The sequence below is a fragment of the Rhinolophus ferrumequinum genome, chromosome 15 (genome assembly GCF_004115265.2).
Source record: "Rhinolophus ferrumequinum isolate MPI-CBG mRhiFer1 chromosome 15, mRhiFer1_v1.p, whole genome shotgun sequence".
NCBI classification, from domain to species: Eukaryota; Metazoa; Chordata; class Mammalia; order Chiroptera; family Rhinolophidae; genus Rhinolophus; species Rhinolophus ferrumequinum.
Window position 1 is genome coordinate 43,728,429 of NC_046298.1, and position 19,559 is coordinate 43,747,987.

The 19,559-nt window shown below is 39.1% G+C and overlaps 1 protein-coding gene across 1 annotated transcript; it reads right to left on the minus strand.

Annotated features, from left to right (window-relative positions):
* Positions 1 to 10,328: 10,328 nt before the first annotated feature.
* Positions 10,329 to 19,177, minus strand: LOC117035395 (binder of sperm protein homolog 1-like). Its single transcript, XM_033129270.1, has 3 exons — positions 19,105 to 19,177; positions 11,470 to 11,601; positions 10,329 to 10,480 (listed from the first exon to the last, which is right to left on the minus strand). The coding sequence occupies exons 1-3, from the start codon at positions 19,175 to 19,177 to the stop codon at positions 10,338 to 10,340; spliced, it is 348 nt and encodes a 115-aa protein (XP_032985161.1). The 3' UTR covers positions 10,329 to 10,337.
* Positions 19,178 to 19,559: the final 382 nt, after the last annotated feature.

The following is a 19,559-nucleotide window of genomic DNA, read 5'->3' on the forward strand; positions in this document are numbered from 1 at the left end:
TGGCACCAGCTAAGCAGTCATACGGTGGTTACCATGACCGTCAATCAGTCTGGTGACTAGACTTGCTTTGTGATCATTAGAAAGTCATTGCTGATGTTCAGGCGGGCAGAGAGTAGATGGGAATGACTTTCAAAGTCTTTTCCATGGCTCGTCATAGTAGCTCCCTGTTTTCATGAGAAAGTGGTATTTCTGGTTCCGAAGAGCCAGTTTTAGACATTGTTGATGGTAATGCTAAAATTGTCCAGTTAACCTCGCTGGTACATTGCTAAAGGCAAGGAAGACGACATGTGGGGCCAAATGGGCATATTTGTTAGCATGCTTAAGTGTCCTCATGTTTGGTATGTGCGTGGATCACTGCATGAAAAAATATATATGAGAGGAGGTCCAAGATGGCAGATTAGCTTTAAAAAAATACACACATACATATATATATATATTTTTACTGATAGAGACTGTTTAGTTTGATGGAAAACACGGTAAATCCTCAAGTCTGATAGATCTGTGTTTGATTCTCATGCCTGCCTCTGAACAAACCATCATCATAACTGATTATTAATGTTAAGGATGTTATTGCTTTCGTCAAACTGCCCTAATTCAACTCCTGCTCTTCCACTTACTGGTTCTGTGATCCAGACTGCTTTGTGCCTCACTTTCCCGACACAGAAGATGGATATAACAACAGCACCCAAGTCTTCAGATTGCTAAATTATATGGATGGGTGTGTGCAAAACCGTGAAAGCCCTCCTGAGCACAAAGTAAGTGCTGTACACGTGTTTCTTTTAGTCATCGTGACTGCTGCCACAACTATTACTGCAACTAGTAATAACAACAATATTTTAAAATTGTCATTATATTACATTAGCCAGACAAAACCTCTACAAAGTAAGCAAAAGTATGACCCTAATTGGTGGGTGGGGAAACCAAAGCTTAAAAAAGTAAAGCAACTTGTCTAATATTCCCATTGGCTATTTGTGTGTCTTCTTTGGAAAAATGTCTATGCAGGTCTTTTGCCCATTGGTACAACCATTGTGGAAAACAGTATGGAAGGTCCCTTCCCCAAATTAAAAATAGAACTACCATATGATCCAGAAATTCCACTTCTGAGTATTTATCCAAAAGAAATGAAATCACTATCCTGAAGAGATATCTGCACTGCCATGTTCCTTGCAGTGTTGTTCACAACAGTCAAGATATAGAAAAAAACAAGTGTTCATTAATGAATGAATGGATATATATATATATATATATATATATATATATAATGTCATATATAACATTTTATGTATTATAGATATATTATAGATAACATATGTACATATATAGTGAAATATTATTCAGCCTTTAAAAAGAAGGAAATCCTGCCATTTGTGACAACATGGTTGAACCAGAAGGACATTATGCTAAGTGAAATAAGTCACACACAGGAAACAAAGTGTATGATCTCACTTATATGAGGAATCTAAAAAAGCTGAACTCATAGAAACAGAGAGTATAAAGGTGGTTACCAGGGGACCGGGGGTGGGGACATGGGGAGATGTTGGCCAAAGGGTACAAGACTTCAGTTATAAGACGAGTAAGTTCTGGGGATCTAATGCACAGCATGGTGACTATAGTTAACAATGCTGTATTATATAGTTGAAACTTGCTAAGAGTAGATATTAAGTGTTCTCACCACACACACACACTCACACACAATGGTAACTATGTGAGGTGTTGGTCAAAGGGTACAAACTTAGTTGAAAATTCCTATGGAGTTTGGAGGAATACGGTCTAGGGATCTCACCAGGCTTCAGGCTTCAAAGACTCTCCTCTGTTGCTAATGTAAGAAACCTAAAACAAGACCCCTGGGTAGCCCTGCCATAGGCGCTCAAAGCCCAACCTGGTCTAGAAAGTCTTCTACTTCAGACTTGTGTTTCCCAGAATTCTCCCTGCCTTGGCTTTCAAAACGATGTGTCCATATTCATTTGGAAGATGTTGTTTTCTGCCTCTTTCTGAGATGAGCTGCTGTTACCTCTGGACCCGTCTTCCTCTGTGGGTTTCTTCCAGAGAAACTGATCTGTTTCTTCTGAGTCCGTCCCTCTTGATGGAGACTTCTGAGATATTTCTTGCCTTTTGTCCTTGTGGTAGGCAGAATTCTAAGATAGCCCCCATCCCCACCCCAATTCCGGTCACCCTTTCATGTACTATCCTCCCCTTGAGTATAGGTGGGACATGTGAAGATGAGGGGAGAGTTACTCTCGTGATTCGGTTATGCTGTATGGTACAACAGACTTGAAGAAAGGGAAATTATCCTGGATAGGCCTGACCTTATCAGGCGAACTTTTAAACGGGGCTGAGCTAGTTCTAGCAAGAAAGGATTCAAGATGAAGGAACTTCTCCATTTGAAGATGGAGAGAGCTGTGTGGCAAGGACCTGAGACCAATGTAGGGGTGTTGAGAGCAATGCCCAGGCAAAAAAATGGGATCCTCAGTCCTACAGCCACAAATAACTGAACTCTGCTCAGAACCTGAATAAGCCTGGAAGCAATTTGTGCCTTAGCTGAGTCTACAGATGAGAACACAGATGGCTGACACCTTGGTTTTAAAATCTGTGAAGCAAATACTGGTAGACCTGGAAGGAGATAGAGACAAATACACAATTATCATCAGAGATCTCAACACCCCTCTCTCAATATTTGATAGAACAAGTAGGCAGGAAATCAGTTAAGATACAGAGGCCTCGAAAGACACTAGCAACCAATTTGACCTAATTGACATTTATAGAACATTCCACCCAATAACAGCAGAATAGACATTTCTTCTCAAGTGCACATAAAACATTTCCCATGATAAATATTGTTTAGGCCGTAGAGCAAGTCTCAATAAATTTAAAAGGACGGAATTCATACAAAGTAGTTTCTCTGAGGACAAAGGAATCTAATGAGAAATCAAAACCAGAAAGGAAATTAGCTATTGAACCACAAAAAGACATGGGGGAAGCTTAAATGCATATTGATAAGAAAAAAAAATGAAAATGCTGAGTAAGTCAGCCCTCTGTATCCACGGGTTCCACATCCATAGATTCAACAAACCAAGGATCAAAAATATTTGGAAAAATAGCTTGTTACGTTATTGCTGACGTGTACTATGTAGTTAGGCCTGCGATGGTTGCATCTGTTCTGAACATGTACAGACTTTTTTTTCTTGTCATTATTCCCTAAACAATGTAGTATAACCACTATGTACATAGCATTTACATTGTATCAGGTATTCTAAGTAATCTAGAGGTGATTTAAAGTCCATGGAGAATGTGCATAGGTTATATGCAAACACTGTGCCATTTTATGAGCATCTGTGGACTTTGGTATTGGCAGGGGTCCTGGAACCAAGCCTCTGTGGATACCCAAGGATGACTGTACTGTATGATTCAAACTATATGACACTCTGGAAAAGCGATGAATACAATCACCACCATGAGGAGAAATTCTGCCCTAAGTGAGAAAACACTGAAAAGAAATCCTGGTAAATCAGACAAGGGACTTAGAAGTACATGGATTTGAGGTGGCTGACTTGGAAAGCATCACTTCTGTGGGAGAAAAGGGATAGGTCTCCTTTGGAGGCTGGCTGGTGATGATAAATACGAGGGGGACACGTTAGGATACTACAAAATAAAATACATTAAAAAAAATTGAAGAAAATAAACCTTCCCGCCTTAATGAACCCTTCTTCCCAACAAAAAGCCATCCTTGAAAGAAACTGCCCTTCACTCCATAAACGGCAGAGGGCGCACTTGAGCTATGAATCTTAACAACTCCTCCAAACCATCAACCCCTGCTGTGAAATTCAGACCTGGGCAGAGCAACGAAAAATTTGAGTTGCTCAGTGCCTATGTTCCCAGTTGAGATAGAACAAGGCACTGCTCTGCCTTCTTGTTTCAGCTCTCATACTGTAAGTAAGTTTCCCTTTTTGTAGTCCAGTTAGTGCTACATTTTTGGCTTTTTTGTGCTTTTTGTTGGTGACTTTGTTGTTTAAAGTGCCCCCAAATGAGGTGCTGAAGTGCTACCTGGTGTTTCAAAATGCAAGAAGGCAGTGATGTATTGTCATGCAGGGTGTCAGGCGGGGTCTCTGGTCCCGCTCCCCACATAAGAATGCAGGACATGGTGAGGCCAAAAAGGAACACCCACGGAGCCATAGGTAGGGGAGTCATACCACTATAGTCTCGCTGGCAGCATCCGTCTCTCTGCAATCCACAATCCACAATCCGCCCTTGCTAGCCCCCATTCTCTGCTAGCGTAGCCACGGCAGTTATATTAGTGGCCAATGGCTCACTGGTTATAGCTGACGGACAGCTAGCCACAGCTGATGGCCATCCAATCACAGTTGATGGCCATTTACTATCCGAGAGAGCACCTTTCCACAAGAGGGCGAGAGCCTGGAAACTGCACTCCTGGCTCTGTCCCTACATGTGTCACACAGAGAAAACACGTGTGTGAGAGAAGCTTCGTTTAGGCACAAGTCAGAGTGTGTTGGCCGTGAGTTCAGGATTAATTAATCAACAGTCTATTAAATAAGGTGCTTTGAGACAGAAACACACATAAAACCTGGTTCATATTGATCAGTTGGTACAAATGTTGGAAAACGTTGCTTGCAGGAACCTAATCCTGTATTTCCCCTACGAGCAATGGCCCAGTAGTCACTAATTCAGTGTTCGCAACAACTTTATAGAACAGAACTACCACAGATAATAAGAATTGAATGTGTTTTTTTAGAGGCACAAAGAGCCACGTGATGTCTGTTATCCTTATTTTATACATGAGGGAAGTGAGGAATAGAGAGGTCATGGAAACTGCCCATCATAAGTCACACAGCTGGATTAAAAACATACCCCTCTGATACATGCTCATTGCAAATATGTTATTTGACCTATTGTTCAATGAGTACTTAAGGGAGCTTACAGGTGTTTAGGAAACAAATGTCTTCTGCCATGTTAAAAAAAAAATCCTGGGGGCGGCCAGATGGCTCAGTTGGTTAAAGCACGAGCTCTTAACAACAAGATTGCCGGTTCAATTCCCGCATGGGATGGTGGGCTGCGCCTCCTGCAACTAAGATTGAAAACGTCGACTGGACTTGGAGCTGAGCTGCGCCCTCCACAACTAGATTGAAGGACAACGACTAGGAGCTGATGGGCCCTGGAAAAACACACTGTCCCCCAATAAAAAATTAAAAAAAAAAATGCTGGGCTGGGAGACTTGCTGCAGAGGAATCACCCGAGTGTATTTTTATCTTCTTGAGATGATATGGAAATAAAATGGGTCGGAGTCTCAAACCTGGATGTATATTGAAATCATCTGAGGAGCTTTAAAAAGTACGGAAGTTGGTTGGCTCTGGAAGGAGTTCATTACAAATGTTCAACAAATGATTATTTGTTATTATTATTATTAATAGTCTTCAAGTCCATAAACCATGGGGCAGATTTTCCACCTTTTCTCAGAGACAAAACCACTCTCTGATCAGTGTCCCCTTTTAGGACCTGAACTTTTTCTAGTTGCCTTGCTTATTGGTTATTGTGATGGTTAATTTTATGGGTCATCTTGACTGGGCCATGTTGCCCAGATGTTTGGTAAAATGTTGTTCTGGATGTTTCTGGGTGTTTTTTTTTTTTTTTTTTTTTTTGGCGGGGGGTGATTTGATGATTTGATACACGTGTTGTGAAATTATTATGACAATAAAGTTAATTAACCCTTGATCACCTCACATAGTTACCTTTTTTTGTGTGTGGTAAGAACATTTAAAATCTACTCTCTTAGCACTTTCAAGTATTGTTAACTGTGGTCATTAGATCCCCAGAACTTATTCCTTTTATAACTGGAAGTTTCTATGAGTTTAGCTTTTTTTAGATTCCACACACAAGTGAAATCATACAGTATTTGTGTTTGTCTGGCTTAAAACTACAAAGAATTATTTTTTCATAGGGCTTTGTTTATCTAGCTATATCTCTACGTCTGTCTCTATCTCTATCTCTTTAATAAATTTTTCTCACCACAATGCTGTAGGGTAGAACTCTAACACAGAGACTTAGAGAAAGTAAGTAATAGAGAAGGTAAGTAAATACCTTCTCTACCTGGGTTTTCCACAGTGATCGGTGGACACTAGATTCCACCCATTTTAGCTCTGCGGGGAAGCACCACTATCCACTGTGCTCTGATTTGCTGCATCTCTAGATGACTTGGTGTGAATAGGGGGCTAAAAACCAATCAGTCGGCATCTTTGATAAGTCAGGGATCTTGATTACAAACAACAAAAATGGGCCTTGGTTAACTGCAACACAATAGCAACTTATCGGAAGGTATATTAGGAGAGGCTTATGGCTCCTGCCAAATATGTGAAAACCTAAGAGCTTAAGAAAACAAAAGTTTGGTTCTTGACAAGTGCAGGTCAGGGAGAGGATCTCTGTTCCCTGCAGTGACTCAGGGTTCCAGGTCCTTCCATGTGGTGGGTCTTCTCTCTCTTAACTTTAGTGTCCTCTACCATTTCCTCTACATCCAGCATGCAGATGCAGTGGGGGGATGGGGCAGGGGACTTACACAGAGGTTCTAGGCAGCAGGTCTCGAAGCAGCTTACATCACCTCCACCATACTCCGTGTCTATCAGAATTGCCCTAAACTGCTTCCAGCTGTGTGGCATTTGCTCTCAGATGGGAGTAACAGCCAGTCATATTCCTGAACATGGCATTCAGGAGTCCCAGCTGCTAGGATTCTGAGATATTGATCCACAAATATTCATTATGCATCCTCTATGTGCCAGAGTCTGTTTCTTGGTGCTGAGGATACAGCAATGAATAAGACAGACAAAGGCCCCTGCAGTTGCTATTTGTAGCTTATTTGTCAAATGCAAAATGATTCTTATTTTTTTCACAATTAACCTGGTGTTAGATCCAAAAACTGTGTTTGAAATGTACATTTTAAAAAATTGTTACTTTTTATTTTTTTCTCTTCAAGACTTTAAATTCTTTAAAACCTGCAAAAACAAGAATTCAAACAATTATTATATGGTACTTGGCAATTTAATGTTTCAACAGGACTTATGGCATTTCCCATCCTGTTAATGTCTGAAATTCTATATTTTATTAAGTTCAGTATAAACTAAAGGCAGAGGAAAAGCTAACTTGTTGGGGATTCAGTATTATTTGTGTCATACAGAAACAGATTTGAAAGCATATGTCACAACTTTGATGGCTAGTTTTTGTTGGACCCTTGGAGGCAAATTTTATTTATGGAAGAATTTTGTTCTTTTCTTAGGATCATGAATTCTTATATAGGAATGGATAAAACCAACACCAAAACCAAAAAAAACCTCCATAGGCTTATCTCAAAAATGTCTCCTAAAAACTTGCCAAAAGTTAACAGACCTATTATAAGAAAATGTCAGAATAGCTGATGATCTGAAAATTAATCAAGTGCTGTTGTTTTTCATTTTAAACTATCTATTTTCTCTATGAGGGGCCATAATAGGGAATGAGAAAGCAGGTGAAGTGAGCAGGGACCTCCCCTCTGAACACCCTGGAAAAGTTGATAAAGAAAATGGAGAAGTTCACATTGGACCCTGGTCTGGTCTTTCCCTTTCAGGGCCTTGGACTAGTTTACTTAATTTGATTTATTCTGAGCCTTGATTTCTTCTTCCATAAAAGGGGGATAGTAAACCAAATTTGCAAGCTTGCTATGAGGATTCAATGAGACCATGTACGTACTGCAGCAGTTACACTGCCTAGCATATAGCAGATTTTCAATAAACTGTCTTTTCTTTCATGCAAGCTGCTTGTGCAGGTGTGGGCTGGAACGGGAAGGTGAAAATTCTATGGATTGTCAACCTCAGGAGAGTAGCCCCAAGTGAAATGTCAGTCATTGCCAAGGACCATTTCACGGAAATCAGAACATCAGCTAAGAAGTTATTGATTTCTCAATGCCCAGGTGAGGCATTTTGTGTTTTCAGAGAGAGAAGACCACGAACAGAAACAGTAAGTGATATGAAAGAATGGCCTGGGAGGAATAAGAGAATCTGTCAAGATCTAGTTTTGCTTTGCTGTAGCCAATGGGAAGCCACAGCATGTTAACATCTGTGCCCGGTAATGGAAAACTATAGCAAACAAGACTTGTGCTGGTGGAGGGTGATTAATCAATGTATGAGCACTTGACCACGATTGAGATACACCAGTTTCTGATCGGTATACTTTCTGTGTCCCAAGATGGAATTCAATTTTATAACTCTTAGTACTTTTTTTACATTATTAGTTTTTTAAATTATGGATCTATATATACATAATTATGGATATATATGTATATATAAAGCACTGATGACACACACACACACATGCACCCACACACACGAAGTGAGACAATTAAGTTCGCGAACTCATTCTAGAAAAAGTGCTACATACCTCATTGCCGAATATCACTACAGTCACCTTCGAAGTACTCCCCTTGGGAAGCTATGCACCGATGCCAGCGCCTAGTCCACCCTTCAAAGCAATTTTGGAACTCTTTCTGGAATGGCCATCAGAGCTGTCATTGTATTACCTTTGATGTCCTGAGTGTCATCAAAATGTCTTCCTTTCAATACTTCCTTTATCTTTGGGTAAAGAAAGAAGTCATTGGGGGCCAGATCAGGTGAGTAGGGAGGGTGTTCTAATACAGTTATTTGTTTACTGGCTAAAAACTTTCTCACAGACAGTGCTGTGTGAGTTAGTGCTTTGTCGTGATGCAAGAGCCATGAATTGTTGATGTCTAACTTTTTCACGCAGCCTTTTCAGCATTTCCAAATAATAAACTCGGTTAACTGTTTGTCCAGTTGGTACAAGTTCATCATGAATAATCCCTCTGATATCAAAAAATGGTTAGCAACATCATTGCAACAAGTTTGCGAACTTAATTGTCAGACCTTGTGTGTGTGTGTGTGTGTGTGTGTGTAATAAAATTTGCCATTTTAATACTTTTTCAATATACATTTCAGTGGCATTACTTACATTCACAATGTTGTGCAACCATCACCACTATCTATTACTCAAAGTTTTAAATCACCCCGAAGAAACTCTGTCCCCATTAAGTAATAACTAACTCCCCATTCTCCCCTTCTTCCCGGCCCCTGGTAACTTCTAATCTACTTTCTGGCTCTATGGATTTGCCTACTTTACATATTTCATGTAAATAGGATCATACAATATTTGTTCCTTGGTCGCTGGCTTGTGTCACTTAGTATAATGTTTTCAAGATTCATCCATGTGGTAGAATGTAGCAACTTCATTGCTTTTTATGGCTGAGTAATATTCCACTGTATGAATGGGCCATGTTTTGTTCATCCACTCATCTGTGGATGGATGGATACGTGGTTGTTTCCTCCTTTGGCTACTGTGAATCATGCTGAAAAGGACATTGATGTACAAGTATTTGTTCAAGTTTCTGCTTTCCATTCATTTGGGTTTGTGCCTCGGGGTAGAATTTCGGGGTCATGTCAGAACTCTATGTTTAGCTTTTTGTTCTTATTTCCTTTTTATATCATAAAAGTCTTATAGGCATGTAATTCTTCGCAAACTAGTTAATCCACTAGACTCATAGTTTCTGAAAATGGTGACAATAATATTTACTTCATGGGGTTGTCATAAAGATTAATCACAATGTGTCTAAAGCACATCAATATATAATTGTGAAGACATAAAATTTGCTTATTTCCTGAACGGCTCCAGAAAACTATGACCCACCATGAGGTAAACTGCCACATACGCTGCTGCCTTCAGCCTCACTCTAACACTTCACCTCAGCAACACCTCTATTCCTACCTCAAGTTCCAACTCAGTTATCACTAATTTTTTTTCTGTTTAAAAAAAAATTCTCAATTAATGTAATGCATTTTTAATAGACTTTATTTTTTAGAGCAGTTTAGGTTCACAACAAAATTGAGCAGAAGACAGAGTTCCTATACCTCCTGCCCCACTCCCACAACACATGCGCAGTCTCTCCTATGACCAACGTCCCCGACCAGACTGGGACATTTGTTACAATCGATGAACCTACATTGACACCTCATTATCATCCAAAGTCCATACACTCCTTAAAAAGGGCCTAATTTTACACAGCTAGCAAGTAAAAGTGCTGAGGCTAGAATATAGATTTCTAGATCAAAACCCCATAACCCATAATCGAAACCCCAAGTTATTTACAATCAGATCACCTTCAACTCACATCTCAGGAAAAAAAAAAATCCTTTTAATGAGAGTCTTACCTCCTCCTTTCCCAACAAAAATTGTAGATTTTTTTTCCCAGGAGAATGATTCAACCTCTTCATCCCCTCCCCCAATAAATCTCACCACTAGTCGCAGTATTTCCAAATCTTTTCCTTGTTATAATTCTGCGTCAGTGAACACCAGTTTTTCCCAAATGTTTCCGCATCATTAGTACATTCCCAGTAGATCATGCGTCTGTACCAGAAGGGAAACACACATTTTGCGAAGTCTACGGAGAAGGAAGGAGCAATCAGAATAAGAAATCTTTCTAATTGGTACCACTTCTTACTACAGACACACACACATACACACACACACACACACACGTGTCCCACCCTGGTCTATTCCACCAAAAGCATATGGCAACAGTATTGGTGGGGAATTGAGGTTCTGTTAAAAGACTTCTCTTCAAGGTAACATAGTTGAAGCTCTCATTATACATCTTTGGTGCAATGCGATTCATACCGTCAGAGAACTTATACTTCACAGAACTTATTTTCACAATTTACGGACTGTGTATTCCATTTTCAGAACCGTCTTGAGGATCTCACCTAACCTCCGTTCCAGCAACCAAGATTACCGGCCATCTTTTTTTTTTTTTTTTTTTTTTTTTTTTAAATTTATTTTTAATTTATTGGGGGTGACAATTGTTAGTAGAATTACATAGATTTCAGTTGTGCAATTCTGTATCACATCATCCATAAATCATACTGTGTGTTCACCACCCAGAGTCAGCTCTCCTTCCATCACTGTACATTTGATCCCCCTCACCCTCATCCCCCACCCCCCAACCCCCTTACGCTCTGGTACCCACCAAATTACGTTCCCCAGATTAATTTTCAAACCCCGCGGCCATCCTGTGGTCACCGACTGCCCTCCAATCCCCTCACCCTCCCCCCCCCCCCCCACCCCTCCCGCCCATCTAGCAACCCTCAGTTTTTCCTCATTGTCTCCCAAACTGTTTCTGATTAGTTCATTCACTTATTCTTTTCTTTACAATCAGCAAATAAGTGAGATCATATGGTATTTGTCTTTCTCTGTCTGACTTATTTCACTTAACATAATGTTCTCTAGGTCCATCCATGTTGTTGCAAATGGTAAGATTTCTTTCTTCCTTATGGCTGTATAATTCTCCATTGTATAAATGTACCACAGTTTCTTAATCCAGTCATCTACGATTACCGGCCACCTTGAGGTCTTCGGGGATAAGACACTCACCTCCTTCAGAACAATACTTCCAATATCCGTTGTAAGTCTCGTTCAATGAGCACCACTTCTGTTTCGCCTTGAACTTGATGCAGTCATGATGTATTGCATTTTTATAGTAGAATGGAAAGAAACACTTGTCACCTAGAGAAAACAAAAATTCTTTTTCCGTCTCTGGGACTGTTGGTCGAGATATCACAAAGGTACTTTCCTCCCAAGGCTGGTTTCACTCTGAAATCCAAGCCACCACCTGGGGTCCTACTGAATGTTATAAGAGTCACACAATAGCAGAGCTTTTGTGTTTTATATTCTTATTCCTGTCCCACTTTTTTCTGTGGCATAAAGAGTCAAAATTTTGCTTAACATTTAGCCCTAGTTCCAGAAATGTACCCTAAGCTTTGAAGCATAAATGTGGGCATTTATCTACTAAATTATTTCTCCCTGTATTTCTTTTCTTCACCCTCTTCCACCATCACACACACACACACACACACACACACACACACACACACACAGAGTATATATATATACTTTTCTCCATGCACACACGGATATCTCTATGTGTTGATCTATCTCTTTATATAGATAGAGTATATCTCTGTCCATTGCCCATACAACATATATAGCCATATAACATACATATAACCATACATAACTTACATGTATGCACATGTGCACACACAGATATTTGCTCCCTCCCGAAGTGAATCATACTTTTTTTCCCAAAACTTCGGTTTCTAACTTAACATATCATAGAAATCCTTTTAAATGTATCCTTTGAACTTTTATCACTCTAACTCCTTTCTAACACTGAGCCACATTCTGTGATATGAATGTTGCCACAATTTATTCAGTATTTCTCATATTAATATTTTTCCATCTATAAATAAAGCTGCAGCAAACATTCAATCTATGTAAATCCTTCTGTACTGAACCATTTGTCTCTAGAGAATAGAATCCCAAAAGGAAGGCTTTAGGTTATAGTGTATATGAATTTTTAACATTGATGGGTATTGCTTTCTCAAAGGACAATAGCAATTCAGCTTTCCCACCAGTGTGCTCTTTCATCTGAGTTTTCACCAGCATGAAATATTTCTACACTTTTTATTTATTTATTTATTTTAAATTTATTTTATTTTATTTTATTATTTTTTAAAAATAAATTTTATTGGGGAATATTGGGAGACAGTGTGTTTCTCCAGGGTCCATCAGCTCCAAGTTGTTGTCCTTCAATCTAGTTGTGGAGGTCGCAGCTCAGCTCCAAGTCCAGTTGCTGTTTTAATCTTAGTTGCAGGGGGCGCAGCCCACCACCCCATGGGGGTATTGAACCTGCAGCCCTGTTGTTCAGAGCTTGCGCTCTAACCACTGAACCATCCGGCCGTCCCTTATACACTTTTTAAATGTTTACCTTTATAATAGATGATTCCTATCTTATTTTAAAAGATCTCCTGGTCCTTTAGGCATACCTATACTTTTCTATATTTTCTTCTTAAATGATTTTGTTTCTTTGACTTTTAAAATTTGATTAAAAAGGAATTTCGTTTTATATAAGATACAAGAAGGGAGGACAATTTAATTTTCTTCCTCGTAGCTTTTACATAATGGTAAATTGTTGACAAACTAAACCACCTGTACGTTTAAAACCATGTATAGATTCTAATCCTATATCCTGAGGTCCATTCTATATTTTCTATCACGTTTACTGAAATTCTTGGAGCAGTGAGATACAAGTAGATGGTGGTAAAATGAGCAGAGTCTGGAGACATCAAGCATCAGAAAATATTGTTTATTATTATTTGACACTTTCTAGGCTGATACCACACCACATTATTTATGTTACTGTATTTATGGTTTGTTTAAACATCTGGGAACACAAGGTGCTCCTCCACCCCAGCACTATTTTTGTTCATAATATATCTAATTACCATTTTTCTATGCATTTTAACATCAGATATTCTCTATTAGATTGGTAGAAATTAAAGAGTAGAGCATACATTGCCAGTCAAAGTTCATGGTGACTTCTATTTCTGTTTTCCTTTGTCTCTTTACCAGGCTGGCCCCGCCAGATTCTTTCTAAAACTAGTAATCTTTACTAGTGTTCCTAGGGGTTTTAAAGTATACAATCATAAAAAAATTTTGTCTGTTATTTTCTATAAACTTATGGATTATTTACTTTTTGCAATACCACATGTTAAAATACCCCCAGCTCAATAATGTTCACTAGTACCGGTCAGAAAAGACACCTATGTACTGTCCTGGTTTTAGTTGGAATGACATTCAGGTTAAGAATGTTCATTTTAGGGCCGGCCCGGTGGCTCAGGCAGTTAAGAGCTCCGTGCTCCTAACTCCGAAGGCTGCTGGTTCGATTCCCACATGGGCCAGTGGGCTCTCAATCACAAGGCTGCCAGTTCAACTCCTCGAGTCCCGCAAGGGATGGTGGGCAGCGCCCCCTGCAACTAAGATTGAACACGGCACCTTGAGCTGAGCTGCCGCTGAGCTCCCAGATGGCCAGTTGGTTGGAGCGCGTCCTCTCAAGCACAAAGTTGCCAGTTTGACTCCCACAAGGGCTGGTGGGCTGCGCCCCCTGCAACTGGACCTGGAGCTGAGCTGCGCCCTCCACAACTAAGACTGAAAGGACAACAACTTGAAGCTGAACAGCACCCTCCACAACTAAGATTGAAAGGACAACAATCCTGGAAGTACACACTGTTCCCCAATAAAGTCCTGTTCCCCTTCCCCCATAAAATCTTAAAAAAAAAAAGAATGCTCATTTTGGCATGGTTAATAATAGTAAAATATATATCTATATATCTATCTATATATATGTATATCTATATATATATATCAATCCAAAATATCAATCACTATGGAAATTTTAAAATAGAGTATTGCTTTATAAAATCATACAGGCATTAACAAAAATGAGAATATAAGTAGATATGGAAAGTTTTTGTACCTCATCTTTAGGTGACAAAATGGCATTTTCTATTTCACTATGTTCCATAAGACTATTTTTGCAAAAGGAAAATCACGTTATAAAATTGTGTATAATGAAATATTTGATTTCTCAAAAATAGTAACAGTAAAATTTACAATAAAATTATTATTGTTCTTTTCTTCTTTTTCCTTAACAATTTTTAACATTTTTTAAAACACAGAACACTCTTTTTCTTCTATACAAGGACATAAAACAGTAATTTTTCATGAAAAATATGATTTCTCACCAGAAAACGAATTATAGTTTTCAACGGCTTCACATTTTATGGCAAAATTTAAAAAGAAACTCTAATAAAAGAGTTTTGATCAACTCACTTTTAGTTGGATCACCTGCAGCACCATCTGAAAGACACAATTTTAAACAAATATTTATTTTACTAGTTTTAGGCTTTGAAATAAAACAAAATACTTTACCAAATTATATTCTAGTAATAATAATAATAATAATAATAATAATAATAATAATAATAATAATATTTTGAAGGTGATACATCCAAATTTCAATGGTGCTTCTTTTTAGTAGTGTGATTGTAGGTGATTTGTATGTTTTTCTTTTGCCTCAACTGTATTTTCCAAACATTGTTAATGAACAGGAACAATTAAAATTATTTTTAAAACAAAAAAATTCAGCAGGCAAAAGTAAATGACTGACTTTCCCCCCACTTTCCTACAACATAGACCACATTACAGTAGGAAAAACGTGTATTATCATTTCATCATTCTTTTGTTTTCTTCTATTTCTTTTTAGTACTATCGGGAAAGTACAAGTTGGAGAAAATTTTACTTAAGTGTCCTTGGCTTTTACAATGAGATCAAATTAGTTTTAGCATCTGTAAAAGAAGGGGTCTCTACAGCTCAACTCCGTAGGTTTGCTGTAAGGATTAAATGAAAATGTATGGCAGAGCACATTACAGAACCCATAGCAAGCACGTATCATATGGTAACAATTTTATTACAGTGATAAGGATTTCTCTTCTTACAATAATCATTATTATTTTCTCCCCTACCAGATGGAAGACTCACTCAAGTTTGAAATAGATTTTTATAAACCATAGAGAACTTACATCTACTAAAAATTGCTCCAGAATTCAAGTTTAGGAGACTTTGATAACCAGCAAATATTGAAGTTATGAGAAATCTCAAAGAAAGCAATAAGGCATTTCATAATAAAAGAGTTGTCCATTGTTCACAGATTTTCAACTGCGCTTCTTGAAGTAGGATACAGGCAGGATATCCATGTGTGTGTATTTGCCTGTGGATTTTGAACAGGCAACCTCTAAAAACTATGAAACTTTTTTCTAGGAGCAGGAAGCATGGCATAAGGACAGGAGTGGGAGAAGCCCTTACAAGTGTGAAGCATATCAGTAGGAGGACACATAAATATAAATTGACAGGGCAGAGATGTGACTAAAAACATACACTTTTCTCAAAATCTTTAGCTCAACCCCCAGCTGTTACGAGCTAGCTGTGTGACTTTAGGAACATGACTCAGCCCCTCTGTGCCTCAGATGGTCTTCGATAAAATGAAGGTAAGAATTTTACCTATCTCAGGGGATTGTTATGAAGAACAGATGTATGATGCGTATAAACTACTTAGAATAATGCCTGGTACAAAGAAAGCACTTAACAACTTATAGCTGCTATTGCTATCAACATTGTTATAACTACTGGAAGGACCACCCTCATCATGTCGTCACTATTGTCTGTCGTTACTAGATTCAGGCTTGTCTTCAGGGAATGTTTAGTGGTGTTTCTGATACGGAACACTATACGTTTTTAGTTTTTGTCATCACTTCTCACACACGCCTGAATCCTACTATCAGAGATTCATGCTTTTGGAGTTGTCACTTTCCAAATGGAAATCCCTTCCTCGAGGAGAGAAAAATAAAGGTGATACACGGGGATATGTAGGGAAGGTAAATGCATCGAGCATCTTATATGTACTGGGCACTATATTTTACTGAATGCATCAGAACAACATTGTGAGGCAGGCATTATTTTCACCATCTTATAGACAAGAGAATTAAAGTTCACAAGAGTTAACTAAGCTCTGGCAATTCAATTTGAGTCCCCCTTGGGGGAGATGGTTCAGTGGAATCTAATGGTTCAAACCCTGAGACAGGTGCAACCACTTACCAGTCAGATGCCTCAGTTTGCTCAGCTGTAAAATGGGGAGAGAACCTCAGGTGTCAAATCCTCCCCCAATTAAAATATTTCAATATTCTTACAATGGGAGAAACTGCCTGATGGCTTTACTTTTTTCCTTAAAGCAGGACTCCCCAACCATTTTTCCTTCATGAGCCAAGACACCTGCAATGCTTACCTCCTCACCCCTGTAGAACTTGAATTTTTTTGTTTTGTCATTTTTGGATGGTTTCCGACAAAGTGATTTTATGTAAAGACTGTTTACTGTTAAATCATCGCAGACTTAATTAAATATTAAATCCTTGTTATTAAGTTAATCCAATCACATCTTGAAAATAGTTGCAATTTTACAGTGAACTATAATCTAGAATGAATTTTAGAATAAACATAGAATGAAAAGTCTTGATTTTTCCCCCAAACAGCATGAGGTACATGCTGCTTAATACCCATTAAAATTATGTAAGACAGAAAAGTATAATTTACCAATCGCAGAACTTCGGGTTTGTGCTGCATGTCAGGGGCTGCTGGCCTGGACAGTCCTCCCTGGAAGGGACCCCACTGTGATCCCTGAGTACGCCCTGACAGCTTGTAACAGTGGAGGAATGACATTTTGTGCACGCCAGATTTCTAGGCCTGGAATAAGATCACTCAGCCCAACCCTCTGTGAAGCCTTGCCAGGTCAATCGTATCTCCTTTCTCAGGCCAGACCTAGCAGGACCGGAAACCTACCATCTCATAGCTTCTAAAATGCAAAAATGCAAAGCTTTTGGTGCTCTCATGTCTCCCAAGTCAGAACACCCCTTACTCTTGAAGGCTCTTATTACCAGCAGTCTGGATTGCTGTGGGGACGTGGTCATTATTGTTTGCACTGAATGTGACCATGTTCAAAAGGCCAGCATCAAAATTTATAGTATGGATGTCATTGACTCAAAAGAAACTCCCAGAGACAACAACGGGGCCCCCTTAACCTCTGGCAGCAGATGCTTGTGAAGGAGAAGGAGACAGCGGATAATAATAACCATTACTGCTTATTCTTAAAAGTAAATTAGCATTGCGTAATTTTTAAAGACCGGAGAACATGTCTAGAACCAATGGGTTTGAATTTTTTTATGTATTGTTGCAAGAAATGCTGCCATCACTGACTCTTTTTGTTTTATTTTTTTATTGGTTTCAGGTGTACAAAACAATGTAATAGTTAGACATTTACACCCCTCACAAAGTGATAACCTCTTCCCCCAATCTACTACCCCTCTGACATTGTACATAGCTGTTGCAATTCCATTGACTCTATTCCCTAGGCTGTACTCCACATCCTGTGACTATATGTGTTAAATGATAGTTGACATTCAGTACTATGCAGCTTCAGCTTCAGGTGTACAGCGCAGTGGTCAGGCATCCACACCGTCCATGAAGTGGTCTCCCTAATAAGACACGTGTCCATCGGATACCCTACAAAATCTTGACAACATTATTGATTATATTCCCCAAACTGTCTCGGTCTCAGAGACAAAGAGAAAAAACTGAGGGTTTCTAGATGGGAGGAGGGTGGAGATGAGAGAGATGGTGGGGAATTAAAGCACAAATTGGTAACCACGAGATTGCCATGCGGTTACGAAGGACGGTTTGGGGAATATAATCACTGACTCTTGACAGCACCGAGATAAATGTGGAAAAATATGACACCGATAATTCAGGAGGCCAGACACCAAAAGTGGAGAAATTTACGACCCTCTTAATCAGCTTCCTTCACTTATATTTTCTTTTTTTATGTACATACAAAAGGATATCTCATTTGAAAGAAAATCTATGTCCAAGTCCAAAAGTGTTCTTTTTCAATAAGCGTAAAATAAAATTTCTAACTGATAAAAAAGCAGTGATCATAGTTACCTGGAGAGCATTGTTTTCTTTTTTCTGCTTTTTAAAACATTTATCAACCCCCTATTTGATTTATTTTTCAATACAAAGTTGGCCTGAAAAATATTTAAAGTAGTACATGCCAGATCCTGATCCTTCACCATTCCATAAAAAATTGCTTTCACAACTCTAGCGAATCCTCAAGAAACATGTAAGAAATGCATCCACAATGAAGTATCTTCTCATATTGTCACTTTATAATTGTCAAAGGCAACATGATTTTGGTAAAGGAATACAACAGGCTTTCCAAAACTTAGTTTCATTTTCAAAACCTCTACATAAGGCATTTAAAACATACTGGAGTGAAGGGTTATCAAGTAACTTCTATCAATAGAACTTTCCAATTTACATTCCTACTCTTGTTTTTTTATTAGTTTTTTTGTTTGCTTGTCTTTTTCAGCCTATCCGTGGATGGTGTCTATTAAATGGAAATATCTGAAAAGTATAGACAGTATCTTTTTCCTTCTTGGAGCCCATGAAATAAGAATGACTCACCCTCCACGGCTTCTCAGGTTTCATTACCAAAGGCAGTAGATGTGCGAGTCTCGGTTTTTGATGCCCAACCCCAGATACTGTGACAACGCTCCTCACCTTCCAGCAGCTGACCGACCACACTGAGACACCAGCAGACCCAAACCAACAGGAGCCCCACGTGCAGTGGCATGGTCCTCCTTCCAGGGACTGGAGGGCCACCAGCCCATCTCAGGGTTTTATAGCCACAACCACGGTCTCCTCCCTCCATCTCTCACTTCCCTCCTTTCTCCTCCTCTCCCCTCTTCTTTTCTCCATCGTCCCCAGTCTCCTCCTTCTCCGCTCTCCTTCCTCCTTCTAACACCCTTTCTCCTTCTCATCTCCTTTTCCCTCTACACCTTTTCCCTCCTCCCCATTCTCCCTGTCTCTGTCCCTCCTTCTTCCCTCTTCCTCCTCCTTTTCCATCTTTCCTTGCTCCTCCTCTCTGCTCCAAAGCAACACACCTACCTCGCATAGAAATAAATACAGGAAAAGAAAAACTTTAGATAAGTGGTATTAAATACAGACAAGGATTA

Bases quoted from the DNA above. Each gene is read 5' to 3' on its own strand.
- LOC117035395 (XM_033129270.1), bottom strand. From the start codon at position 19,177: ATGCCACTGCACGTGGGGCTCCTGTTGGTTTGGGTCTGCTGGTGTCTC. The intron at 11,602-19,104 runs GTGAGGAGCGTT...TGTTTTCTCTAG, and splicing joins GGTCGGTCAGCTGCTGGAAG to GTGACAAGTGTTTCTTTCCA. The intron at 10,481-11,469 runs GTGAGTGTCTTA...CCTTCTCCGTAG, and splicing joins GAAGTATTGTTCTGAAGGAG to ACTTCGCAAAATGTGTGTTT.